Source organism: Blennius ocellaris (assembly GCF_963422515.1).
Source record: "Blennius ocellaris genome assembly, chromosome: 16".
Classification (NCBI taxonomy): domain Eukaryota; kingdom Metazoa; phylum Chordata; class Actinopteri; order Blenniiformes; family Blenniidae; genus Blennius; species Blennius ocellaris.
In genome coordinates, this window is record NC_137665.1 from 26,537,572 (window position 1) to 26,556,038 (window position 18,467).

Here is an 18,467-nt window from a genome sequence, read left to right on the forward strand (position 1 = left end):
TGTTTGCTCACCAGGGAGCAGCTGTTCATCAGAGAGTGTTTGTTCACCAGGGAGCAGCTGTTCATCAGAGAGTGTTTGTTCACCAGGGAGCAGCTGTTCACCAGGGAGTGTTTGTTCACCAGGGAGCAGCTGTTCACCAGGGACTCGCTGTTCACCAGGGAGTGTTTGTTCACCAGGGAGTGTTTGTTCACCAGGGAGCAGCTGTTCACCAGGGAGTGTTTGTTCACCAGGGACCCGCTGTTCACCAGGGAGTGTTTGTTCACCAGGGAGTGTTTGTTCACCAGGGAGCAGCTGTTCACCAGGGAGTGTTTGTTCACCAGGGAGCAGCTGTTCACCAGGGACCCGCTGTTCACCAGGGAGTGTTTGTTCACCAGGGAGTGTTTGTTCACCAGGGAGTGTTTGTTCACCAGGGAGCAGCTGTTCACCAGGGAGTGTTTGTTCACCAGGGAGCAGCTGTTCACCAGGGAGTGTTTGTTCACCAGGGAGCAGCTGTTCACCAGGGAGTGTTTGTTCACCAGGGAGCAGCTGTTCACCAGGGAGTGTTTGTTCACCAGGGAGCAGCTGTTCACCAGGGACCCGCTGTTCACCAGGGAGTGTTTGTTCACCAGGGAGCAGCTGTTCACCAGGGACCCGCTGTTCACCAGGGAGTGTTTGCTCACCAGGGAGCAGCTGTTCATCAGAGAGTGTTTGTTCACCAGGGAGCAGCTGTTCATCAGAGAGTGTTTGTTCACCAGGGAGCAGCTGTTCACCAGGGAGTGTTTGTTCACCAGGGAGCAGCTGTTCACCAGGGACTCGCTGTTCACCAGGGAGTGTTTGTTCACCAGGGAGTGTTTGTTCACCAGGGAGCAGCTGTTCACCAGGGAGTGTTTGTTCACCAGGGACCCGCTGTTCACCAGGGAGTGTTTGTTCACCAGGGAGTGTTTGTTCACCAGGGAGCAGCTGTTCACCAGGGAGTGTTTGTTCACCAGGGAGCAGCTGTTCACCAGGGACCCGCTGTTCACCAGGGAGCGTTTGTTCACCAGGGAGTGTTTGTTCACCAGGGAGTGTTTGTTCACCAGGGAGCAGCTGTTCACCAGGGAGTGTTTGTTCACCAGGGAGCAGCTGTTCACCAGGGAGTGTTTGTTCACCAGGGAGCAGCTGTTCACCAGGGAGTGTTTGTTCACCAGGGAGCAGCTGTTCACCAGGGACCCGCTGTTCACCAGGGAGTGTTTGTTCACCAGGGAGCAGCTGTTCACCAGGGACCCGCTGTTCACCAGGGAGTGTTTGCTCACCAGGGAGCAGCTGTTCATCAGAGAGTGTTTGTTCACCAGGGAGCAGCTGTTCATCAGAGAGTGTTTGTTCACCAGGGAGCAGCTGTTCACCAGGGACCCGCTGTTCACCAGGGAGTGTTTGTTCACCAGGGACCCGCTGTTCACCAGGGAGTGTTTGTTCACCAGGGAGCAGCTGTTCACCAGGGACCCGCTGTTCACCAGGGAGTGTTTGCTCACCAGGGAGCAGCTGTTCATCAGAGAGTGTTTGCTCACCAGGGAGCAGCTGTTCATCAGAGAGTGTTTGTTCACCAGGGAGCAGCTGTTCACCAGGGACCCGCTGTTCACCAGGGAATGTTTGTTCACCAGGGAGTGTTTGTTCACCAGGGAGCAGCTGTTCACCAGGGACCCGCTGTTCACCAGGGAATGTTTGTTCACCAGGGAATGTTTGTTCACCAGGGAGTGTTTGTTCACCAGGGAGCAGCTGTTCACCAGGGAGTGTTTGTTCACCAGGGACCCGCTGTTCACCAGGGACCCGCTGTTCACCAGGGAGTGTTTGTTCACCAGGGAGCCGCTGTTCACCAGGGAGTGTTTGTTCACCAGGGACCTGCTGTTCACCAGGGACCCGCTGTTCACCAGGGACCCGCTGTTCACCAGGGAGCAGCTGTTCACCAGGGAGTGTTTGTTCACCAGAGAGTGTTTGTTCACCAGGGACCTGCTGTTCACCAGGGAGTGTTTGCTCACCAGGGAGCAGCTGTTCATCAGAGAGTGTTTGCTCACCAGGGAGCAGCTGTTCATCAGAGAGTGTTTGTTCACCAGGGAGCAGCTGTTCACCAGTGAGCAGCTGTTCACCAGGGACCCGCTGTTCACCAAGGAATGTTTGTTCACCAGGGAGTGTTTGTTCACCAGGGACCCGCTGTTCACCAAGGAGTGTTTGTTCACCAGGGACCCGCTGTTCACCAAGGAGTGTTTGTTCACCAGGGAGTGTTTGTTCACCAGGGAGCAGCTGTTCATCAGAGAGTGTTTGTTAACCAGGGACCCGCTGTTCACCAGGGAGCAGCTGTTCACCAGGGAGTGTTAGTTCACCAGGGACCTGCTGTTCACCAGGGAGTGTTTGCTCACCAGGGAGCAGCTGTTCATCAGAGAGTGTTTGTTCACCAGGGACCCGCTGTTCACCAGGGAGCAGCTGTTCACCAGGGAGTGTTTGTTCACCAGGGACCTGCTGTTCACCAGGGAGTGTTTGCTCACCAGGGAGCAGCTGTTCATCAGAGAGTGTTTGCTCACCAGGGAGCAGCTGTTCATCAGAGAGTGTTTGTTCACCAGGGACCCGCTGTTCACCAGGGAGTTTGTTCACCAGGGACCCGCTGTTCACCAAGGAGTGTTTGTTCACCAGGGAGTGTTTGTTCACCAGGGACCCGCTGTTCACCAGGGAGTGTTTGCTCACCAGGGAGCAGCTGTTCACCAGAGAGTGTTTGTTCACCAGGGACCTGCTGTTCACCAGGGAGCAGCTGTTCACCAAGGAGTGTTTATTCACCAGGGAGTGTTTGTTCACCAGGGAGCAGCTGTTCATCAGAGAGTGTTTGTTAACCAGGGACCCGCTGTTCACCAGGGAGCAGCTGTTCACCAGGGAGTGTTTGTTCACCAGGGAGTGTTTGTTCACCAGGGACCTGCTGTTCACCAGGGAGTGTTTGCTCACCAGGGAGCAGCTGTTCATCAGAGAGTGTTTGTTCACCAGGGACCCGCTGTTCACCAGGGAGCAGCTGTTCACCAGGGAGTGTTTGTTCACCAGGGACCTGCTGTTCACCAGGGAGCAGCTGTTCACCAAGGAGTGTTTGTTCACCAGGGAGTGTTTGTTCACCAGGGAGCAGCTGTTCATCAGAGAGTGTTTGCTCACCAGGGAGCAGCTGTTCATCAGAGAGTGTTTGTTCACCAGGGAGCAGCTGTTCACCAGTGAGCAGCTGTTCACCAGGGACCCGCTGTTCACCAGGGAATGTTTGTTCACCAGGGAGTGTTTGTTCACCAGGGACCCGCTGTTCACCAGGGAGTTTGTTCACCAGGGACCCGCTGTTCACCAGGGAGCAGCTGTTCACCAAGGAGTGTTTGTTCACCAGGGAGTGTTTGTTCACCAGGGACCCGCTGTTCACCAGGGAGTGTTTGCTCACCAGGGAGCAGCTGTTCACCAGAGAGTGTTTGTTCACCAGGGACCTGCTGTTCACCAGGGAGCAGCTGTTCACCAAGGAGTGTTTGTTCACCAGGGAGTGTTTGTTCACCAGGGACCCGCTGTTCACCAGGGAGTGTTTGCTCACCAGGGAGCAGCTGTTCACCAGAGAGTGTTTGTTCACCAGGGACCTGCTGTCCACCAGGGAGCAGCTGTTCACCAGGGAGTGTTTGTTCACCAAGGACCCGCTGTTCACCAGGGAGTGTTTGTTCACCAGGGAGTGTTTGTTCACCAGGGAGCAGCTGTTCACCAGGGACCCGCTGTTCACCAGGGAGTTTGTTCACCAGGGACCCGCTGTTCACCAGGGAGCAGCTGTTCACCAAGGAGTGTTTGTTCACCAGGGAGTGTTTGTTCACCAGGGACCCGCTGTTCACCAGGGAGTGTTTGTTCACCAGGGAGCAGCTGTTCACCAGGGAGTGTTTGTTCACCAGGGAGCAGCTGTTCACCAGGGAGCAGCTGTTCACCAAGGAGTGTTTGTACCAGGGAGTAGCTGTTCACCAGGGAGTGTTTGTTCACCAGGGACCCGCTGTTCACCAGGGAGTTTGTTCACCAGGGACCCGCTGTTCACCAGGGAGCAGCTGTTCACCAGGGAGTGTTTGTTCACCAGAGAGTGTTTGTTCACCAGGGACCTGCTGTTCACCAGGGAGTGTTTGCTCACCAGGGAGCAGCTGTTCACCAGAGAGTGTTTGTTCACCAGGGACCTGCTGTTCACCAGGGAGCAGCTGTTCACCAGGGAGTGTTTGTTCACCAGGGACCCGCTGTTCACCAGGGAGTGTTTGTTCACCAGGGAGCAGCTGTTCACCAGGGACCCGCTGTTCACCAGGGAGTTTGTTCACCAGGGACCCGCTGCTCACCAGGGAGCAGCTGTTCACCAAGGAGTGTTTGTTCACCAGGGAGTGTTTGTTCACCAGGGACCCGCTGTTCACCAGGGAGTGTTTGTTCACCAGGGAGCAGCTGTTCACCAGGGAGTGTTTGTTCACCAGGGAGCAGCTATTCATCAGAGAGTGTTTGTTCACCAGGGAGCAGCTGTTCACCAGTGAGCAGCTGTTCACCAGGGACCCGCTGTTCACCAGGGAATGTTTGTTCACCAGGGAGTTTGTTCACCAGGGACCCGCTGTTCACCAGGGAGCAGCTGTTCACCAAGGAGTGTTTGTTCACCAGGGAGCAGCTGTTCACCAGAGAGTGTTTGTTCACCAGGGACCTGCTGTTCACCAGGGAGCAGCTGTTCACCAGGGAGTGTTTGTTCACCAGGGAGCAGCTGTTCACCAGGGAGCAGCTGTTCACCAGGGAGTGTTTGTTCACCAGGGAGCAGCTGTTCACCAGGGACCCGCTGTTCACCAGGGAGTTTGTTCACCAGGGACCCGCTGTTCACCAGGGAGCAGCTGTTCACCAGGGAGTGTTTGTTCACCAGGGAGCAGCTGTTCACCAGGGAGTGTTTGTTCACCAGGGAGCAGCTGTTCACCAGGGAGTGTTTGTTCACCAGGGAGCAGCTGTTCACCAGGGAGCAGCTGTTCACCAAGGAGTGTTTGTACCAGGGAGCAGCTGTTCACCAGGGAGTGTTTGTTCACCAGGGAGCAGCTGTTCACCAGGGAGCAGCTGTTCACCAGGGAGCAGCTGTTCACCAGGGAGTGTTTGTTCACCAGGGAGCAGCTGTTCACCAGGGAGCAGCTGTTCACCAGGGAGTGTTTGTTCACCAGGGAGCAGCTGTTCACCGGGGAGTGTTTGTTCACCAGGGAGTGTTTGTTCACCAGGGACCCGCTGTTCACCAGGGAGTGTTTGTTCACCAGGGAGCAGCTGTTCACCAGGGAGCAGCTGTTCACCAGGGAGCAGCTGTTCACCAGAGAGTGTTTGTTCACCAGGGAGCAGCTGTTCACCAGGGAGTGTTTGTTCACCAGGGAGCAGCTGTTCACCAGGGAGTGTTTGTTCACCAGGGACCCGCTGTTCACCAGGGAGTTTGTTCACCAGGGACCCGCTGTTCACCAGGGAGCAGCTGTTCACCAGGGAGTGTTTTTTTTCACCAGGGAGCAGCTGTTCACCAGGGAGTGTTTGTTCACCAGGGAGCAGCTGTTCACCAGGGAGTGTTTGTTCACCAGGGAGCAGCTGTTCACCAGGGAGCAGCTGTTCACCAAGGAGTGTTTGTACCAGGGAGCAGCTGTTCATCAGAGAGTGTTTGTTCACCAGGGACCCGCTGTTCACCAGGGAGTTTGTTCACCAGGGACCCGCTGTTCACCAAGGAGTGTTTGTTCACCAGGGAGTGTTTGTTCACCAGGGACCCGCTGTTCACCAGGGAGTGTTTGCTCACCAGGGAGCAGCTGTTCACCAGAGAGTGTTTGTTCACCAGGGACCTGCTGTTCACCAGGGAGCAGCTGTTCACCAAGGAGTGTTTATTCACCAGGGAGTGTTTGTTCACCAGGGAGCAGCTGTTCATCAGAGAGTGTTTGTTAACCAGGGACCCGCTGTTCACCAGGGAGCAGCTGTTCACCAGGGAGTGTTTGTTCACCAGGGAGTGTTTGTTCACCAGGGACCTGCTGTTCACCAGGGAGTGTTTGCTCACCAGGGAGCAGCTGTTCATCAGAGAGTGTTTGTTCACCAGGGACCCGCTGTTCACCAGGGAGCAGCTGTTCACCAGGGAGTGTTTGTTCACCAGGGACCCGCTGTTCACCAGGGAGCAGCTGTTCACCAAGGAGTGTTTGTTCACCAGGGAGTGCTTGTTCACCAGGGAGCAGCTGTTCATCAGAGAGTGTTTGCTCACCAGGGAGCAGCTGTTCATCAGAGAGTGTTTGTTCACCAGGGAGCAGCTGTTCACCAGTGAGCAGCTGTTCACCAGGGACCCGCTGTTCACCAGGGAATGTTTGTTCACCAGGGAGTGTTTGTTCACCAGGGACCCGCTGTTCACCAGGGAGTTTGTTCACCAGGGACCCGCTGTTCACCAGGGAGCAGCTGTTCACCAAGGAGTGTTTGTTCACCAGGGAGTGTTTGTTCACCAGGGACCCGCTGTTCACCAGGGAGTGTTTGCTCACCAGGGAGCAGCTGTTCACCAGAGAGTGTTTGTTCACCAGGGACCTGCTGTTCACCAGGGAGCAGCTGTTCACCAAGGAGTGTTTGTTCACCAGGGAGTGTTTGTTCACCAGGGACCCGCTGTTCACCAGGGAGTGTTTGCTCACCAGGGAGCAGCTGTTCACCAGAGAGTGTTTGTTCACCAGGGACCTGCTGTCCACCAGGGAGCAGCTGTTCACCAGGGAGTGTTTGTTCACCAAGGACCCGCTGTTCACCAGGGAGTGTTTGTTCACCAGGGAGTGTTTGTTCACCAGGGAGCAGCTGTTCACCAGGGACCCGCTGTTCACCAGGGAGTTTGTTCACCAGGGACCCGCTGTTCACCAGGGAGCAGCTGTTCACCAAGGAGTGTTTGTTCACCAGGGAGTGTTTGTTCACCAGGGACCCGCTGTTCACCAGGGAGTGTTTGTTCACCAGGGAGCAGCTGTTCACCAGGGAGTGTTTGTTCACCAGGGAGCAGCTGTTCACCAGGGAGCAGCTGTTCACCAAGGAGTGTTTGTACCAGGGAGTAGCTGTTCACCAGGGAGTGTTTGTTCACCAGGGACCCGCTGTTCACCAGGGAGTTTGTTCACCAGGGACCCGCTGTTCACCAGGTAGCAGCTGTTCACCAGGGAGTGTTTGTTCACCAGAGAGTGTTTGTTCACCAGGGAGTGTTTGCTCACCAGGGAGCAGCTGTTCACCAGAGAGTGTTTGTTCACCAGGGACCTGCTGTTCACCAGGGAGCAGCTGTTCACCAGGGAGTGTTTGTTCACCAGGGACCCGCTGTTCACCAGGGAGTGTTTGTTCACCAGGGAGCAGCTGTTCACCAGGGACCCGCTGTTCACCAGGGAGTTTGTTCACCAGGGACCCGCTGCTCACCAGGGAGCAGCTGTTCACCAAGGAGTGTTTGTTCACCAGGGAGTGTTTGTTCACCAGGGACCCGCTGTTCACCAGGGAGTGTTTGTTCACCAGGGAGCAGCTGTTCACCAGGGAGTGTTTGTTCACCAGGGAGCAGCTATTCATCAGAGAGTGTTTGTTCACCAGGGAGCAGCTGTTCACCAGTGAGCAGCTGTTCACCAGGGACCCGCTGTTCACCAGGGAATGTTTGTTCACCAGGGAGTTTGTTCACCAGGGACCCGCTGTTCACCAGGGAGCAGCTGTTCACCAAGGAGTGTTTGTTCACCAGGGAGCAGCTGTTCACCAGAGAGTGTTTGTTCACCAGGGACCTGCTGTTCACCAGGGAGCAGCTGTTCACCAGGGAGTGTTTGTTCACCAGGGAGCAGCTGTTCACCAGGGAGCAGCTGTTCACCAGGGAGTGTTTGTTCACCAGGGAGCAGCTGTTCACCAGGGAGTTTGTTCACCAGGGACCCGCTGTTCACCAGGGAGCAGCTGTTCACCAGGGAGTGTTTGTTCACCAGGGAGCAGCTGTTCACCAGGGAGTGTTTGTTCACCAGGGAGCAGCTGTTCACCAGGGAGTGTTTGTTCACCAGGGAGCAGCTGTTCACCAGGGAGCAGCTGTTCACCAAGGAGTGTTTGTACCAGGGAGCAGCTGTTCACCAGGGAGTGTTTGTTCACCAGGGAGCAGCTGTTCACCAGGGAGTGTTTGTTCACCAGGGAGCAGCTGTTCACCAGGGAGCAGCTGTTCACCAGAGAGTGTTTGTTCACCAGGGAGCAGCTGTTCACCAGGGAGTGTTTGTTCACCAGGGAGCAGCTGTTCACCGGGGAGTGTTTGTTCACCAGGGAGTGTTTGTTCACCAGGGACCCGCTGTTCACCAGGGAGTGTTTGTTCACCAGGGAGCAGCTGTTCACCAGGGAGCAGCTGTTCACCAGGGAGCAGCTGTTCACCAGAGAGTGTTTGTTCACCAGGGAGCAGCTGTTCACCAGGGAGTGTTTGTTCACCAGGGAGCAGCTGTTCACCAGGGAGTGTTTGTTCACCAGGGACCCGCTGTTCACCAGGGAGTTTGTTCACCAGGGACCCGCTGTTCACCAGGGAGCAGCTGTTCACCAGGGAGTGTTTTTTTTCACCAGGGAGCAGCTGTTCACCAGGGAGTGTTTGTTCACCAGGGAGCAGCTGTTCACCAGGGAGTGTTTGTTCACCAGGGAGCAGCTGTTCACCAGGGAGCAGCTGTTCACCAAGGAGTGTTTGTACCAGGGAGCAGCTGTTCACCAGGGAGTGTTTGTTCACCAGGGAGCAGCTGTTCACCAGGGAGTGTTTGTTCACCAGGGAGCAGCTGTTCACCAGGGAGCAGCTGTTCACCAGAGAGTGTTTGTTCACCAGGGAGCAGCTGTTCACCAGGGAGTGTTTGTTCACCAGGGAGCAGCTGTTCACCGGGGAGTGTTTGTTCACCAGGGAGTGTTTGTTCACCAGGGAGCAGCTGTTCACCGGGGAGTGTTTGTTCACCAGGGAGTGTTTGTTCACCGGGGAGTGTTTGTTCACCAGGGAGTGTTTGTTCACCAGGGAGTGTTTGTTCACCAGGGAGCAGCTGTTCACCGGGGAGTGTTTGTTCACCAGGGAGTGTTTGTTCACCAGGGAGTGTTTGTTCACCAGGGAGTGTTTGTTCACCAGGGAGTGTTTGTTCACCAGGGAGTGTTTGTTCAGAAGGTCCTCTGGGACGTCACTGCCACGAAGTGAACATCTGGCTGAAAATAACAAACATGACCTTTAATCTGAGTGTTCTTGAGAGTTCTGTACGAGAGCTGGGACATCACACACACACACACACACACAGACATCGAACTGCACCACGGTAATTGAGATTACCTGCATGTCAGATTAATATAAACTCCATGAAAGAACCTCTTGGAGGATGCCGACTGCAACAAATCCTCCTCAATTCGTTGGCCACAGCAACATGGTGACGTCATCCCAAGGTGAAGCAGGGTGGAGGCAGCATTGTGGGGTTCAGGGTAGGACCTGGATGCCTTGCTTCCATGGATGGAAAATTAATTCGTTTTTAGAGTGTTGTTCCAGGCAGAGATGTTTGAGGCTTGTTGCTCCTTGCTGTTCTCTGGATGTTAGCATTTAGCATTTAGCATTGTCCCTGCACCATGTGTTCAAACATGGTTCAAACATTTTTTTAATAATTACAAAGTGATTCTGAAATCTGTGTCTGGAATCAATTAGTGACTTTAACAACTTTATCCAGAAGACGACTGGTTATATAGACAATTGAAGACGACTGGTTCTATTTTGTGGAGCTCAAATCTCCTACGTCCTCTAAACGCATCCCAGCTCCTCTCCTCTGCTGGGGCTAGCAGTAGCTTCATTGCTAACCTCTGATGGAAGCTGGACCTGCTATTGGGTTAAAATGTTGAGTGACAGGATCATCAGCCAATCAGATGTTGATGTGTTATTGACAGACCACCTCAGGGCCAGCAGAGTTTGTAGTGCTGGTCTGGGTGTGGTCATTGAAATGAGCTTGACTGATTGGCTCATGGGCTCATGGGCAGGAGGTGATGACTGTTCTGATGTGCTCCTCTGGAGTGATGGAGGCTGATTGAACATGAAGATCATGATACATAGAGGACCTGCTTCAGGACCTTTTTCAGTTGTGAGTAGAAGAAGACCCCCACCAGGAATGATGAGCTGAACTCAGACCATCCAAGGCTTTGTCAGCATTTCACAGCAGGATGATTTAATCTACAAGTGATGGTGATCATAGTTTTACTTACTCTGGATTAGATTGGTGCTGCTTTGGCCTTTGGTGCTGTTTTTGATTGTAAAGTGGTGTTTCCCATACAATGGTGCACACAGACAGACACGCAGGCATGCATGACAGTAGCCCCCCCCCCCCATTATTGACATGTAGCTGTCATGTTGGTGTGGATTAAGTACTGATGGCCTTACATTGGATATGGATTGTGTGTGGCGGGGTGGGGGGTGTATCTGCTGGACTGAAACACCACCACATGCTACTGGTTTTAAAGCTTGAAGAAGTGAAGAGAAGCAGGTCTTTGAGCTCGCCGTGGTTCTTCTCAGACCTTCAACATAGACTGCAGCCTGAACGTGGCTCGCTCACAACTCTTTAAAACAACACTGAAGTAAGTTCCTTTATCTAAAAAAACAACTTTCGAACTGCTAAGCCATGGAGCTGCTGTCCTCCAGCGTCACATCTGTTTCGCTGCCTATGTAGATCCCATGTTAGTTTGACGGTATTTAAACGATTCTATGTACACAGCTCTTTGCTAGATATTTGTGTTTGATGAGCTTTGGTTCTGCTTTGATTTTAGTCAGATTAGATTCAGGCTCCATTAAAAGACATTTCAGTAAAACTAGACCAACAGTTGGAACTAGGGAAGCATCGATTCAGGTTTTTTCACTTCCGATCCCATCCCCATTACCAAATTTGGATATCTGTCGATACCGATGCTATTCCGATACCAGAGCTGTGATGGCTTTAATGTTATTATCATCATCATTAATTGTTAATTTTATATGAGGCTACAATAAAGTCCTCTCTACAGGCAAGAATGAAATGGACTGTATGCATGTTTCTTGCCCAACACATCTTGAGGTTATAGTATAAGGTCAGGAAAGGAAGCAGTTTGTAACCCACTAAAAATACCTGTTGGTTTGAGTGAATTCAGAAGCTGTTGCTATAGCCTTCTTTGTCCAGCAGATGGCAGGAGTGGCACAGCAGTGTGAAAGAGCACAACAGCGACACTTCTGGTTTAGAGATAAAGAAGAAACAAATCCCATACGGAAGACACACGCAGAGTGAACAAACAGTACAATTGGAGGTCTCTGCTAACAAACTCGGTCATTTCCGAAGAAGGTGCTGAGAAGCATCCACTTGTGTGGCGACGACTTAATGACTTTGTATCTTGTGCTCCAGTTGTTGTTTTTTGTGTGCAACGAATGGAGTGCAAGAAAGACAGCCTGATTTCACTGGTGGACGTAGAGCCAGTGGACGAGCCCCATGGTCTCATTAGAGGACCAACTAATCCTGCATCTCTTCAAGTCGTGGCACAGATAAGCCCTGAAACTCCACCACAGCCTTCTATAGGAGGGGGAAACCACGCACAACCCAGGTAGATGAATGGGTTTTTTTCCATTTGCTATTTTATCAGAGCTCTGATTCCAATATTTTCTTCATTCTCTTCTTATTTCTGTTTTGGAAAGAAACTGAATCAAAAAGATTTTTCCCAACTGAAAGGACAGTATAGAGAAGGGGGGAACAAATGAATTAAAGTGGATATAAAAGGATATGAAATTTGATTTTTTTTGTGTGTTTTTAAATAAATCCCGGCTATATGTTTTGACTTCTTATTTTAACTTCTTAATTTAGCATTCAGTTCTTACACCTATTCTCATGGAACAGTACCTCAGATGTGTAGCACCTTTAACTGTAATAAGGAAGGGTTAACTTATTTTAGTTCCATGTGGACAATGTGGGGGTCTGCGTGATGTCATCATCTCATAATAAGCTGTTTCTATCTTTAAAACCTCAGAATAACTATTAATCCCTGGAGAAATTCTTTATCAACGCAGTTTTTCCCTCACTAACGCAGCTCCACCCATTGGGACTATTTCCAGGGAGTTTAGGGCGGAGGAGACGCAGCTCCACCCATTGGGACTATTCCAGGGAGTTTAGCGTGGAGGAGGACGCAGCTCCACCCATTGGGACTATTTCCAGGGAGTTTAGCGTGGAGGACGCAGCTCCACCCATTGGGACTATTTCCAGGGAGTTTAGCGTGGAGGAGGACGCAGCTCCACCCATTGGGACTATTTCCAGGGAGTTTAGCATGGAGGAGGATGCAGCTCCACCCATTGGGACTATTCCAGGGAGTTTAGGGTGGAGGAGACGCAGCTCCACCCATTGGGACTATTTCCAGGGAGTTTAGGGTGGAGGAGGACGCAGCTCCACCCATTGGGACTATTTCCAGGGAGTTTAGGGTGGAGGAGGATGCAGCTCCACCCATTGGGACTATTTCCAGGGAGTTTAGGGTGGAGGAGGACGCAGCTCCACCCATTGGGACTATTTCCAGGGAGTTTAGCGTGGAGGAGGACGCAGCTCCACCCATTGGGACTATTTCCAGGGAGTTTAGGGTGGAGGAGGACGCAGCTCCACCCATTGGGACTATTTCCAGGGAGTTTAGCGTGGAGGAGGACGCAGCTCCACCCATTGGGACTATTTCCAGGGAGTTTAGCGTGGAGGAGGACGCAGCTCCACCCATTGGGACTATTTCCAGGGAGTTTAGGGTGGAGGAGGACGCAGCTCCACCCATTGGGACTATTTCCAGGGAGTTTAGCGTGGAGGAGGACGCAGCTCCACCCATTGGGACTATTTCCAGGGAGTTTAGCGTGGAGGAGGACGCAGCTCCACCCATTGGGACTATTTCCAGGGAGTTTAGCGTGGAGGTGTGAATCTCCTGCTGCAGCAGAGGAGCTGCTGTTCATTGTTTTAATGCCGCCATCTGCACCGTTGTCCTTGGTGAGCTGGAGTTTCCAAACTGTGGCGCCTGGCAGTGGAGCGTGGCCTCGCTGTACGACGACTTTGCAAACATTCACATGGATGTCTTACTTTGCAGTGTTTTGAGGATGAAACAGTGACATGATATCATGAAAAGTTGGGTAGCACAGTACTACTCCCTTAGCATGCCAATCTGGTTGCAAACTGTGGAATGGATTTCCCGACCCATACTCTGCGTCTCCGTTCAGGAAATCCAGTCCACATTTTGCAGCCAGCAGAGCAGCTGCAGGGAAACACTGGAGTGGTTTCAGCTACAGGAAAGCATGAGCGGCTCCATGGATCGGAAATTTCTGATCTGTGAATGACGTTGGTATTGGAACCCGGTACGGATACTGGATTGGATCCATGCCGAGTTTGAACTGAACTGAACGAAGCCGAGGAGCAATCGTAGGGAGCTGCTGAAGTCACATTTCACGTTTACACGATTCAGAGTTTTAGAGAAAGTATTTCTTCTTAATTACACACTTCTTCTCGTCTTCACCCACGTGTATCCTGTTTTTTACCACTTTCCTCGCAATGACACCTATCTGGAGCTGCAAAACATGTTCAACCTTTAAAGTGAGGAGAAATCGGTTCATTAAGCAGAACAAGTGACCAAAAATATGTCTTGGGTTGCATCTGTGAGGTTCCATAACATTTGGAATATTGAGTATTTTAACATTATTAGGTTTTAGCAGTTTTTTGTGACTTTGTCTTTTTTTAGCCATATTCATAATTTTTTGTAATTTCAGTGACGTTAACATTTGTTTTAACATTTTAATGATTTCAGATGCTTTAGTCATTTATACAATTTTAGCTATTTTGCTGTTCTTAAAAAATGTTTTTTTCACAATTATAGCTGTTGTACTTGTTTTAACTGTCCTACATTTGTTTCTTTTGTTTTGGCTATTTTGCCCAATTGTATCTTTTTTTTTTATGTCACTTTTAGCATTTTTTGCTGTTTTAACCATTTTTATTCTTTCAATTGTGTTTGCTATTTTTGTCATTTGAGGTTTGTTTTATTTTTTTAAACAATTTTATCATGTTCTAGCAGTCATAAATTAGGTTTTTTTTATGTTGGATATCGTAGCCATTTTACTGATGTGTACCTTTTTTCAAAGTACGTTTTTTGTGATGTTAGCACCGGTATCTGAGTTAGCCATGTGCAGAAGACAAAAGTATGATTGAAATGTACCCCACTGAGGACACATTAAGTTGTGAATAGCATTTTAACCTTCATTAATTTCTTTCTGGAATGATTGAATCATCTGAATCGTGTTGGTTCCGCTGGAAAATGAACGTTTTGAGACTATGTGTGAACATCAAACGTTCTGAAGGAAAATAACACATGGAAGTGTCAATACCTTTATTGTTTACCTGGTCCCTTCCTCTCTTTGCTTCAGGTATGGAAACTCTTCCCAGTCTGTGCAACGGCGTGGCCATTGGTGCGGGAATTGAGCGCGGTGAAATGGAGGATGATGACAGCCCGCCGATCGTCAGCAGGGACGAGCTGAAGAGTCGGAGGTGCAGCAGGAGGCGCAGCACCGCAGAGACAGTCTACTGTCCCACCTGCCAGGGCATCGGACGCATTCCCAGAGGTACCGTAGCCGCATCCTGCAGGATCTTCCACAGTCTGTTTGGAGCTGGACCCAGTCGGGTCCTCCGAGGTACAGACCACAACTTTGTGTGGCTCACATTGTTTTACTGAGAAGAAGTGAACAACGGGGATGCAGGAGGGTGTGCTGATGTTGGCTTCAATAAAAAGGAGAAGCCACTGTTGTATTCAACACTTTGAGGTGTCATACACGTCCTTTTTGAACTAATCTCAACACTGCCCCCTGTGGTTACCAGAGGTACTGACCTCGGAACCTTCATGTCAGATTCAGTTTTCTGGCACTTCCGAACACATCTCAACTGTAATACATTCAGCACGACCAGAACCAGAGGAACCAAAGCAGCTATGCATACGCAGCATGATGCTACCGCCGCCATGCTCTACAGAACGGAGGCACCACTTTTTTCTTTTGGTGGACAAATACAAACAGCTGGACTTTGTTGTTTAGAAACACCTGGGCACTATTGAAATGATGATTGCAGGAGCGTTTGGCTGTGTTGTGATGCTGGCTGTCTCTCACAGGTCAGGAGAGTAAGCTGGTGGCGGTGATCCCCTGCAGTGACCAGAGACTTCGACCCAGACACACGTAAACAAGCTCCCACGTTAAACTGGACCATTGTAACCCTCATTTACGCAACAACATTTCATGTTTCACTTGATTTTTGTGGTTTCATCTCAGAAAAGTTTTGCATTTTCACAGTTTCCATGGCAACAGCAGAAACACAGAAAATTCGATGGCTAGAAGGTTGTTCCACTAGTTGAAGCTGTTGTTTGTTTTTGTAATGAAACCACACACATGCAGCAGAGATCAATGAACTCTACGACATTCTCGTGGACAGACCACCAAGTTGGATTGTTATTACGGTGACTGTCAAAATAAAAGTACCAAGTCCCAGGAGAACATGGACTGGCAGTCATGACACGACGGAGGAAATATTGTTCTGATTGTACAGCTACTGAGCATGTGTGGAACTACTTGTTACTATGGCCATGGTGCACCAGACCAGTAGCATCAACGAGGACCTGAGCGTTTCCACAAAGTTGCTTTATCAGTGGCTCCTGTAAACCTGGCGTCCCCAATCCCCGGGCTGCCGACTGCTACCAGTCCCAGGAGCATTTGGCCCCGGGAGAGAGAATATAAAAGTTTTCTTTTTAAAATGTACATTTAAATTTCCATTAGTCTGCACTGAGTTTTATTTTGAAAAAAAGCTTTACTTCTGTCACACTTCATTCCTGTGCTTAACTTAGTCACAGTGTTTATGTTGCTTGAAATCGTTCTGTGGTGCAAATGTGCCTTGGACCTCTGGTGCATGCGGACCCACAGTGCAAGCAACATTTAGCGTTTTCACTTGGAATGGTTGTTGTGTGAACGAGGCTTTGGTTTGATGGGACTGATGACGCTGCCGGTGTTTCCCCCTCCCACAGGAAGCTGTACGTTGCCATCTCTGTGGTTGTGTGCGTCCTGATCAGCGCCCTGGTGCTGTTCTTCCTGTTCCCCCGCCCCGTCCTGCTCTCACCCGTCTCCGTCCAGTCCTCCTACGTCTTCTTCAGCCCAGACTCCGTGCAGCTCAACATCACGGTGAGTCCCAGCAGTCACACGGCTGAGCTTCACAGGAAGGACTGTCATGATGTCTTTGCTCCCTCCCTTGTAGAACACCTTGAACATCACCAACCAGAACTTTGCTGAGGTGCAGGCCTACAACCTGACCGTGTGGGCGCTGAACTTCGACACGGTGGTGGGCTTCCTGTCCGTGAAGAGTGTCACCTCGGTTCAGCCTCTGTCGGCCAAGATGGTGAGGAAGTACCCAACACAGGACGGGCCTTTTCCTACATGTAGAACTCGGCGTGGGTTTTGAGCCTTACAAGCAGTTAAAATTCATTTCTCAGTTCAATGAGCAGGTATTAATGAAGAGCTGATCATGTTGTGCCTCATGACCGCTCACACACACTCTTACCTTCTGAATAAATCTTCATTTCAGTTGTATCATCTTATTAAAGCACTAAGTTATTCTCAATCGTGGCTTTATCTAAACCAACAACTTGCTTACGAGACCCAATACCAACTAAACTGTGTAAAGATATATTCCCTGTGATTAGTACATCAATACTAGATCAGATCAACTTATCTCTAATAACAGGTTATGTACCACAAGCCTTTAAGGTTGCTGTTGTTAAACCTCTTGTTAAAAACACACCTTGACCCAGGAGTCTTAGTGAATTACAGACCAACCTCCAACCTTCCTTTATTTCTAAAATCTTAGAAAAACTGGTTGCAGGTCAGCTTTGTAACCATTTCAGCCAAAATTACTGATGAGAGTGTTTCTAGTCAGGTTTTAGAGTTCCTCACAGCACAGAGACTCTCTGGTCAAAGTTACAAATGATCTTCTCTTCAGACAAAGACCTGGTCTCTGTTCTGGTCCTGTTAGATCTCAGTGCTGCTTTTGATACTATTGATCATAACATCCTGTTACAGAGGCTAGAACATCATCGGGCTTAAAGGTACAGCACGAAACTGGTTCTGATCATATTTATCAGACAGGTTCCACTTTGTTCATGTTCACGATGATTCCTCAGTCCACACTGAGGTTAAACATGGAGTTCCACAGGGTTGTGTCTTAGGTCCTATACTTTATCAATTTATACATGCTTCCTGTAGGGAATATCATAAAAAAACACTCCATTAACTTGTACTGTTATGCAGATGACACACAAATTTATTTATCTATGAAACCTGATGATAATGACCAACTTTCTAAACTAGAACCTTGTCTTAGAGATATAAAAGATTGGATGAGCTGTCATTTTCTGCTCCTGAACTCAGATGAAGCTGAAATTATTACATTTGGGCCAAAATATCTGAGAGACAAATTATCTTAAGATATAGTCACACTGAATGGTATTACTTTGACCTCCAGTACCACTGGGAGGAACCTGGATGTTATCTTTGACCAGGATTTATCCTTTAACCCACATTAAACAAATCTGCAGGACTGCCTTTTTTCACCTACGCAATATTTCCAGAATTTGAAACATGCTGACTCAGCGTCATGCCGAAAAACTAATCCACGCATTTATTACTTCAAGAGTAGACTATTGTAATTGCTATTATCAGGATGTCGAAATAACTGCTTAAAAAGTCTTCAATTTATTCAAAATGCTGCAGCGAGAGTCCTGACAAGGACCAGCATAAGAGATAACTTCACTCCAATACTAACCTCACTTCATTGGCTCCCTGTTAAATCTAGAATAGAATTTAAAATCCTTCTTCTAACCTAAAAAGCTCTTAACAACCATCTTATCTTAAAGAACAGTTAGTGGAGCTGATAAGTTAATTTTTTCACTAGCATACTTCACTTAGTGATACAATTATGAAATTTGGTACATACCTTCTCCATACCCTAACTAAAAAAAAATCCTGGGTGTCCACTCAAAATTTAAAAATGGCGGCTATTTTTTCAAGATGGCCACCACTCAAGGTTCTAGCGATGAGTGTTTTTGCTTTTGGTAATCTTTTTATCACATTTCTTTTGTTTCAAATACCTTAAGTAGAGTATATATGCACAAGTCTGATGTATTTCTGTTAAAGAGGTCATATGGCATGTAAAAACAAAGATGGCATTCAATATGGCAGCTAAAATCATGAAATTATATTGTCCAAAAATATGTTTGGCATAGAAAAGTGCTCTTTTATCACACCACACCAACACTACAAATATTTTTACAATAAATCTGCATGCCTAAGTTCAGTTTTGCATGTCTAAGTTCAATTTAGGTGGTGGTGCTTTAGTTAGTTTTAGTTTAAAAGAGTGAATGTCAGTGCACAACTAGGGCACACTGGTGACTTCACTGCTGTGTAACTCAGCATGGGGTTCAGTGTCAGCTAATCTTGCTTTACTAATGCT

General features: G+C 49.5%; 1 protein-coding gene across 1 annotated transcript in view; it reads left to right on the forward strand.

Moving 5' to 3' along the window:
* Nucleotides 1-18,467, forward strand: part of LOC308141974 (transmembrane protein 106B-like) — a 47,480-nt gene that overhangs the window by 2,185 nt on the left and 26,828 nt on the right. Inside the window, exons 3-6 of the mRNA XM_080512250.1 lie at nt 14,354-14,548; nt 15,088-15,151; nt 15,991-16,144; nt 16,218-16,358. Of these exons, the coding sequence (XP_080368376.1) occupies nt 14,356-14,548; nt 15,088-15,151; nt 15,991-16,144; nt 16,218-16,358 (552 nt within the window). The 5' untranslated portion in view covers nt 14,354-14,355. The remainder of the gene's footprint in view (nt 1-14,353; nt 14,549-15,087; nt 15,152-15,990; nt 16,145-16,217; nt 16,359-18,467) is intronic.